The following is a 9,857-nucleotide window of genomic DNA, read 5'->3' as shown; positions in this document are numbered from 1 at the left end:
TTGGAACCCGAGTCCCCTGCATTGTAAGACAGATTCTTTACCACTGGACCACCAGGGAAGTCCCCTGTGGAGTTTTTAAACTCTCAAATTTGTCCACACTGAGCTTCCAGCCACTCAACAATTAGAGGTTTTTTTGCTTGTTTGTTTTTGTTTTTGTTTTGTGTGGTTTTTTTTTTTTGGCCTTGCGGCATGCGGTCCCCCACCAGGGATCAAACCCGTGCCTCTTGCAATGGAAGTGCAGAGTCTTAACCACTGGGCCGCCAAGGGAGCCCCAGAAATTAGAGTTTAGATTTTCCTTCCCTAGTACTGGTTTTCGCAGAGCTTTCTACTCATGGGTTTCTGCTTTGGTTAAGTTGTGATTCTCTGTATCCACCTGTCTTCTTCTCCAATTTTGGGGGCAGCAGTTTGCCCTTTCACCTGAATTCTCTGACAGATCTAACAAAAGCTGTTGATTTTCAGTTTGTTCAGCTTTTTACTTGTTTTTAGGATGGAGTGATGACTTCCAAGCTCCTGACATGACAAAACAGTAACTGGAAGTCTTTTATTTCTTTGACCCATGAATATACATACATACATGTATATATAGTTTATTTTTACTTTTTGGAGCAACTTTAGATAAACAGCAAAACTGAATAGAAAATACAGATGTCCCATACACTCCCTGCCCCAACACATGCACAGACTCCCCCATTATAAACATCCCCCCATTAGAATGGTACATTTGTTACCATCGATGAACCTACCATCATTATCACCCAAAGTCTGTAGCTACCATTACAGTTCACTCATGGTGTTGTACATTATATGGGTTTGGACCAATGTATGTTTTCAAAGTGAAGTAATCCAAATGATGTCATACTTGTGTCTTGGAATGAAAAGAGGAATGATAAGTCTCTATTCTTGTTTTTTTTTTTTTTTTTTTTTTTTGGCTGCGTTGAGTTTTCTTTGCTGCGTGCAGGTTTTCTCTAGTTGTGGCAAGTGGTAGGGCTACTCTCCATTGTGGTGCGCGGGCTTCTCATTGTGGTGGCTTGGGCTAGAGCATGGGCTCTAGGCATGTGGGCTTCAGTAGTTGCAGCACGTGGGCTCAGTAGTTGTGGCTTGTGGGCTCTAGAGCGCAGGGTCAGTAGCTGTGGTACATGGGCTTAGTTGCTCCACGGCATGTGGGATCCTCCCGGACCAGGGATCGAACCCGTGTCCCCTGCATTGGCAGGCGGATTCTTAACCACTGCACCACCAGGGAAGTCCTATTCTTGTTTTTTTTTTTTTAAAAAAATAGATTCCCTAAAATATTTCTTAATAGAACAGCAGAGTATATCCAAACATATTCACATGAATGAATTTTCCTTTGACTTGGCTTAATGGGATCTCTGGGATTTATGAAAAAACAAATAAACAAACAAACAAAAACTCTTTGCCACTCTTGCTGCTGTAAGTCTTGTTATCAGTCTTGAACAGACTAGGGCTGGCCATTTAATGCCATGAATCAGGGAATATAATTTGAATTGAGAGCTCCATTCCTATCAAAAGTAAAATGCTCCTGGAGTGAGGAAACCTTTTGAACCAGCCAGAGCCTTTCCCCCTTAATATCAATGGGCTCTATTGCAAGGAGTCTATGGGCTAGGAAAGGAGAGTTTGGGTCCTATCTGCCACTGTCTGACAGGCAAATCACCTGACGTCTTTGGATCCTGTTCCCTCAGCTTTAAAGCCAGAGGCTTGGGCGGAATAATCCAAATGTCCCTAAAGCCAAGATGCTAAGCTTGTGAAAAATGCTGACTCTGAAAAAATAAAATATTGTCCAGTGTCTACAGGTTCAGGCAATTTCAGGGCCATTATAAGGCAAAACAAAGCTGGGATTTAATGAGGGGAGAACTTCTGTTCAAAGACTTCTGCTTAAATACAGAAATAAGGCAGATAACATCAACACAGTCATACGTTAGTCTATTTTATGCAATGCGAAATTCCCTCTTAACTTCCTAGATCGCAGTTACATCCTATTGCAAAAATGGGACTCAAGTAGACTGCGCCACTATTAGACTTGAAATAAACTTGTGGTATTTCTTGGGTACCTAGGCATTGTTAGGAACAGCCAAGTATGTTAACTCATTTTATGCTCATCACAACCCAAAAAAGGAGTACTGTCTCCATTTTTGAGTTCAGGGAACGGGGGTATTAGAGAGTTTGTGGCTTGCCCAAGTCCCACAGCTAGTGAGTGGCAGAGGATTTTAAATTTGCCTGTGCATTAATGCAGGTTTCCGTAATCTCAGGAACCTCCTTTGTAGAGCTTTATAAAAGAGAAGGTTGTAGTCCACTAACATCAGGCCAAAGTGCTGTGTTTTCTCTGGGCCGGGCCTTATGTTGCACGCTGTACAAGGATTTTCTCAGCTCTCACAACAACCGTACGAATTAGGTACTTTAGTACTGATTTATTGTTTGAAGGGCAGACTGTTCTGAGACAAACCTGCAGAGCTGCAGGAGGTGGGCGTTACCCGCGCCGGACAGACACCTGCAGCCCTGATGAGAGTCTGGGGAAACTGGGGGGAACTGAAGTGACGGGGTGTCTTGGTTTTCGGTTCTCTGAAGCAGTGAGGAGCCTCTCTTGCTGTAGTTTCCGCACACTACTGTCTGTCCCTGAGCTCCCCGAGGCTGTGCGCTACTTTGCGTCCAGAGATTGGTGTGTCCCAATTAGCGTGCATGGTTCTCGCCTCCCGTTCAGACGCCGGAGCAGCTGGAATAAGAGCCGAGGAGGACCCAGACTGCAGCGGTCCGAGCCCGGAACCATGCACGAGGTGGCGGCTCCGGCACTCGCGACGCCGGGCTTCGGCCAGTCGACACGATATCCGCGCTCCCAGCTAGCCTGCGGAGCCTCAGGAGCAGCTGAGGTCCTTTCAGCTCAGCTGACCTGGGGGCGTGGCCGAGAGCCGGGGGCGTGGCCGGGAGCTGGGGGCGGGCCCCGGGGCGGGGAGAGCTAGAGCCCGGGCTCCTCCCGAACAGAGGGTAACTTCCGCGGCTCACCGAAGCGCGGGGTTTCTTCCCCCGTGGGTGGGTGAGGTACCGGCCACCGGCATGCTCCTCCGCCTGCTCCTGCTGCTTGTGTTGTGCGGTGCGGGCTCCGCTGCCATGGTCGTCAGCGTCAGCTTGCGGGGCAGCTGGAGGATCCGCAGCGGGAACGGCTCGCTGGAGTTGCCCGCGGAGGTTCCCGGTTGCGTGCACAGCGCCTTATTCCACCAGCGGCTCATCCAGGTACTGTGTGCGGCCTCCCCGCCGGGAGCCTGCGCCCGCGTCCCTCTCGTGGTGAGAGGGGCCCAGGAACGGCCTGGCAGTCCCCGAGCCCGGGGCTGTTCTCCTCGCTTTGGCACTAACTTCCCCTTTGCGTCTTGTGGTCTGGGGGTAGGGGAGGTGAGGGGGTGGGGATGGGGACGCCGAGGCAATGTATCTACTCTTGGCGAAGATCACTGCTGGGGTCCGGGCTAGATGGAGGCTGACCCACGCCCATGCTGGGACAGCAGCAACTCAGGAAAGCGGAGGTCCAGACAGTTCTACTGGGGGTGTTATTGCCATAGTTCTCCAGTGAACCGTAGATTAGAAAGGACGTGTTGTCACTGACAAAGGCTAAAGCGGGGGATTATTGTTTCAACTACCCGAACACTGCAGAGCACAATAGTCTTTCGCCAAGTAAGGGTTAACTGTATTCATTAATGCCTCAGTTTTTCATTTTCGCTTTTAGGCACCAGGGAGTCAGATTTGGAATTGATACAGCAGCACATAAGCTGAGGAGAATGAGACCTGCAAGTGTAAGGTTAGGATTGTCAGTGCTAGTGCACAGGCTAAATAATTTTTAAGGCTGATTGGGATATGAAGAAAGATGCTGTTTCCTCTCAGGGCATGTGATGTGATGTGTGTGTCCCAATAGATGCTTCAATTTCTAGACTTCTGGTGGAGGACGTTTTCCTGTTTGGCAGCCTGTGGTTAGAGGTTTGCAAACAGACTGCCACCTCCCACTGTTTTTTCATTCCATCTGCTGCACATCTTTAATGGCTTTGCTTGGGACAAGATGTACTTGATACGTGGTTTGCATGCATTGTCCTAATCCTCATAACAACTCTAAAGAGTAAGTCTTCATTTTATCTTCATTTTATGGATGATATGAATTATGGAGCCCAGAGAAGTCAGAGAATTTTCCCAAGATCACACAGCAATTAAGAGTGGCAGAAATGGAGTTATAACCCAGCCTGGCCTGACTTCATAGCCTTCTGTACTGTGTGACACTTACCCTGTGTGACACATTGACACATCATGTGTTTTTAAAACACTGGAGTTGACTGTCAGGAATATGATTCAAAGTTTACTTAAATGACAGGACAGTCAACTAGGGTTATGCAAAATTTCTGATCTGGTACCATTAACCTTTTGTCAAGAATGTGTATCAGAAAGGAAGCAAATGTAAATGACACTGACCATGGTCCTGTTTATTTTTTAAGTAAAGAATTCTCAGACTTAAGTATTTGAACTATTTTTAGTTAACAAACTACTTATGACATGGACCACAGGTGACCTTGGTACCCCAAGGCTTCACTTACCCATGCTTTGAAAATGCCTGTGTTTCTTTTGCAGCGTTTCTCCTTGCCTCATTTTCCTGATTAAATTAAGGCAATGGGAAATCATTAGTGGCTGTGGTAAATCAGATTACTGTTTCATGTTACAGGGCTACATATCAAGAAACAATGTTTGGTTACTCGTTAATGTGAATGATATGCTCACAGAATGAAATAACTGACTTTTCCTCGTGGGAACAATTTACAATGTCTGTTAAATCTGTTAATAAATTCTTAGGAAAACGTTAAGTTTCAGTAAAGGTAGATGTAGTTCTTAAATGGTAGTGGGATAAGAGATGGGGAGCTTTTGGGGATTGGGGAACTCCAGGCCTATTGACAATAATCATCAACATCAAGTATCATTATGGAGTAATAGGATGTTGTTATACTACCTGCTTTATTATGCCATCCCTTTTTGGTGTTGACCTAGGAAATATTTTATAGTTCAGAGCAGACACTGGTCCAAATACAGTGTTTACATGAGAACTTGAAACATATCTTGCTGAAATCATTCACCTAATTATCTCGTAAATATTTATTCAGTACCTCCAATGTGGCAGGCATTATTCTAGGTGCTTGGAATCAAGTGGTGAGGAAAACAAAGTCTTTGTCCCAATAGACATTCTAGTGGAGGAGATAGACAGTAAACAGATTAATAGATAATACAGTGACAGCGGGTACACTGAAGAAAAATAAAGCACATTAAAGGAAGAGAGAGCGAAAGCTTGTTGGGAAAGATTCTATTTTAGAAAAGGTGGTTAAAGATAGCCATTTTGATAAAGATCTTTTGATGAGTTCAGTTTTAAGCGGAAGCGAATTCCCAGCAAAAAGGAAGAAAAGATGGCAGTGAGGAGGGGAGAGCCCTTGAGGCAGGAACGTGCTTGATGAGTTCCAGGAATAGTAAGCAGGCCAGGAGGCTGTAGCCCTGTGACCTGGGGGGCAGGTGGATGATTTCAAAGTAGCCATCTGGGGCAGATCATGCAGGACTTGTAGGCCATTGGGAATAACTTTTGGATTTTATTCTGCAATGATGGGAAGATATTTTTAGCTACATTTTAGTTAGTGTACATCCTTATTCTCTTAGACAAATTTTTAAAAGTGGAATTGTTGATTCAAAAGAGTATTTTTTTTAGTCTTTTGCTATGTATTCTAAGTTGTTCTCCATAAAAATTGTACCAGTTTTACACTCCCATCATGACTTTATTGGAGTACTTGTTTTAAGTGCTAGACTTGGATATTATTTTAAAAAGCAAAAATAGAAACAATTTACTTTCTAGTGAGGTTAAACACGTTTTATATTTCATGCTTATTGGTGATTTGGGCTTACTTATTCCTGTTTTTTACCTATTTTTCTATTGACTATTCATCTTTTTAAATATAGATTCGTTAGGCCTGTTGTTATATATTTTCAAAAATTTCCCATTTATTAATGATATATTTTGTCATATACATGTTTTAAAGTTTTATATGTTGAAATCTTGTAAGCTTTTCTTCTTTTATGATTGTTTCTGTCTTTGGTATTATGCTTTGGAAGTAATTTACTCTCTCCCAATTAAATAAATATTTACCTATATTTCCTCCTTTTAGTATTTTTATAATTCCTCTTTTGTATTTAAAAATTTGATCCATTTGGGCCTCCCTGGTGGCGCAGTGGTTGAGAGTCCGCCTGCCAATGCAGGGGACACGGGTTCGTGCCCCGATCCCGGAGGATCCCACGTGCCGCGGAGCGGCTGGGCCCGCGAGCCATGGCCGCGGGGCCTGTGTGTCCGGAGCCTGTGCTCCGCAACGGGAGAGGCCACAGCAGTGAGAGGCCCGCGTACAGCAAAAAAAAAAAAAAAAATTTGATCCATTTGAGTTTTTTCAAATGGTTAAACAGTTTTTTATATCACATGATTTGAACAATTTCTCTGTTGTCCACTGATACAAAACATTACTTTTATCATGCACAAAATTCTTATATACTGAATTTTCTTATTCTCTTTTAAAATTCTTTTAAAAAGAATAATAAATGTTTAATACTTACTGTACAAATATTGATGCAGAGAAATATAAAATATAAAGAAGACGGAAAAAGCTAATAAAAAGCATACTATTAAGCAGAGGTAGAAATTTTCATGTATATCTTTCCAGACTTTTCTAAGTATATACAAACAAATATAATAATATAAAGATGAAGTCAGTCCCTGAGATGGTTTTGTAAGCTACTTCTTCATTTAAAATATATGATGAACATCTCTCTGTATCTATAGAAAATCTCTCTGTATCTATAAATGTCTATAAATATAGATCTAGAAAAATTTTTAGTAACTGCATAGACTCCATTATAAAGTTTTTCTTACTCAAAATATACACTTAAAAATAGAACAAAATAGGGCCTCCCTGGTGGCGCAGTGGTTGAGAGTCCGCCTGCCGATGCAGGGGATACGGGTTCGTGCCCCGGTCTGGGAGGATCCCATATGCCGCGGAGCGGCTGGGCCCGTGAGCCATGGCCGCTGAGCCTGCGCATCCGGAGCCTGTGCTCCGCAACGGGAGAGGCCACAACAGTGAGAGGCCCGCGTACAGCAAAAAAAAAGAAAAAAAAGAAAACATAAAAAATAGAACAAAATATATTGTAAATATACACATACACTACTAAAAATGGTAGGTACGAGATGCAATGATCATCTGGTATAAAAGTGTAGGTAAGGGCTTCCCTGGTGGCGCAGTGGTTGAGAGTCCGCCTGCCAATGCAGGGGACGTGGGTTCGTGCCCCGGTCTGGGAAGATCCCACATGCCGCAGAGCAGCTGGGCCCGTGAGCCATGGCCGCTCAGCCTGCGCGTCCGGAGCCTGTGCTCCGCAACGGGAGAGGCCACAACAGTGAGAGGCCCGCGTACCACAAAAAAAAAAAAAAAAAAAAAAAAAAAAAAAAAAAAAGTGTAGGTAAATATGGCGTGAGGCACTGAAGCACAGTTGAAAAAATGTAGACCTTGGTGTCGGACTGAGTTTGTTTCATGCCTGGATGTACTTCTGCTTCATCATGGGACCTCAGGAAAGACACTTCACCTTTTGGAGCATTAGTTTCTTCCTCTATAGAACGGTATTTACAGCACATCTTTGTTATGAAGATAAGAGTGAGTGAGTGCCTATCTTGGAGGCTGATATAAAGTAAATGGTCAACAAGTGATACTGTTACTGTCGTTAGGGTTCATGGGTTTGCTTATGAGCTCAGTCAGTTACATGGGTCCTTAGTCATCAGACGTAATGCTGAACGTAGTCCTATTTGCTTTAAATAGGACTCAGAATTTTAATATGAGCAAAGGGGATCAGACCACTCTGGAACCAAATTAAGTTGGTTGCTTAGCATTTGCAGTAATTATAAATGTAATCTGAGTCTCTGCAACTTTTAATTTAGGGAGGTAGGTATTTGCCCTTAAAGCAATTTTTTAAAAATAAATTTTATTTTTTTGGAGCAATTTTAGGTTCATAGCAAAATTGAATGGAAAATACAGACAGTTCCTATATGTCTCCACACATGCACAGCTGCCCCGCTATCAACACCCCCTACCAGAGTGGTACATTGGTTACCATCAGTGAACCTTACAGTGACACATCATTATCACCAGAAGTCCATAGTTTATGTTACAGCTCATTCTTAGTGTTGTCCATTCTATGGATTTTGACAAATGTATAATGATATGTAGCCACCATCATAGTATCATTCAGAGTAGTTTCACTGCCCTAGAGATCTTTGTTCTCTGCCTATTCATCCTTTCCTCCTTCATTCCTGGTACCCTCTGATCCTTTTACTGTCTCCATAGTTTTACCTTTTCCAGAACATCATATAGTTGGAATCATATAGTCTGTAGCCTTTTCAGATTGGCTTCTTTTAAGTAAGAGAAAATATTTAACTTCTAAATTCTGTTTGTCTAGAAAAAATTTATCTGAGAAGATTACCCTCTGGAGCTTGACATGCAGCTTCCTTCAAGGAGCCGGGGGATAGGAAGGAGTCTTGCGCCCCACAAGCCAGATCATCACCCAGCCCTGGGGCTCCGCAGGTTAACATATTGCAACTGCATTAGCCTTCACACCTTTCTTCTCATGATATTTTTAAATATATTGGATTAAGTCCACAGTGTAGAGTTATAAATAGGGCTGGGTAGAGACACATAGGCAGGTTAATAACTAGGTGCCTCTTCAAACCTGTGTCCTTAAATATTTACTCCATGTTAGTTCAGTGGAGAGGCTGAGTCCTGCGTGTGGGGAAGAGAAGAAAAGGAAGCAGGTGGGCTGGGCCTGGCACACCCCATTTAGCAGGACAAAAGCTCACCATTAACCAGACCTTAAAAGTCAGTTTGGTGATTATTGGTTGTTATTAAATCTCGTCAACCACTGATTGCCCCTTTGGTATCTTTTTTTTTTTTTTTTTGTTTTGGCTGCGTTGGGCCTTCGTTGCTGCGCACAGGCTTTCTCTAGCTGCGGCGAGCGGGGGCTACTCTTCATTGCGGTGCTCGGGCTTCTCATCGCGGTGGCTTCTCTTGTTGCGGAGCAAGGGCTGTAGGTGCGCAGGCTTCAGCAGTTGTGGCACACGGGCTTTGTTGCTCTGCAGCATGTGGGATCTTCCCGGACCAGGGCTCGAACCTGTGTCCCCTGCATTGGCAGGTGGATTCTTAACCACTGGGCCACCAGGGAAGTCCCCCGACCCCCTTCGTATCTTATCAAAATTATTTCTTCCAGTCAGGAGCAGCTTCTGGCTGATAACTTTCTCTCCATTTTGATACACATCCAGTGATGTTATAGTGCCTCTTGCGGATTTGTTCTCTGGGCAAGTGCCCAGCTGGCTGTTGCCAGTGGCCAGCCCTTAGCTCTGTGGAACTGAGACAAAGTTGGCTTTTCCCTCTCAACTTGGAGTTGCAGTTCCTGAGGCAATCACCCTTGGACCTGTCCCAGTTGGAAGGGAGAAGCCCTCTGAGCCTGTGCTGTGTCCCTCTATGTTGCCGTAGTGTTGTTCACAGACATAAGAACTGAGAAGCTTTTCTTACCATTTTCTGTTCCACCTCCTGCCTGGGAGCCCTCATCTGAGAGGTAAAGGGTAGAAAATGAGTAGGAGAAGAAAGAGGTAAGGATTATGGAAGGGAGGACTTGGGGCTGGACCCTGAGATGGAAGAACGTCTGTGAACACCCAGCAAGCCAGTTGTCTAGGGCAGAGGGCCAGATACTATTTTAGGCTGCATGGGTCATTTGGTCTCTGTCATGTCTACTCAACTCTGCTATTGTAGCATGAAAAC

At 44.1% G+C, this 9,857-nt stretch overlaps 1 protein-coding gene across 1 annotated transcript in view; it reads left to right on the top strand.

Moving 5' to 3' along the window:
- The first annotated feature begins 2,983 nt into the window (after window positions 1-2,983).
- The window catches only part of MANBA (mannosidase beta), a 129,337-nt gene continuing 122,463 nt past the window's right edge, over window positions 2,984-9,857 (top strand). Inside the window, exon 1 of the mRNA XM_060115533.1 lies at window positions 2,984-3,240. Coding sequence (XP_059971516.1) covers window positions 3,064-3,240 — 177 coding nt within the window. The 5' untranslated portion in view covers window positions 2,984-3,063. The remainder of the gene's footprint in view (window positions 3,241-9,857) is intronic.

The sequence above is a fragment of the Mesoplodon densirostris genome, chromosome 1 (genome assembly GCF_025265405.1).
Source record: "Mesoplodon densirostris isolate mMesDen1 chromosome 1, mMesDen1 primary haplotype, whole genome shotgun sequence".
NCBI lineage: Eukaryota > Metazoa > Chordata > Mammalia > Artiodactyla > Ziphiidae > Mesoplodon > Mesoplodon densirostris.
The sequence above is the reverse complement of the archived record's forward strand: the minus strand, read 5'-3'. Positions and strand labels throughout refer to the sequence as shown.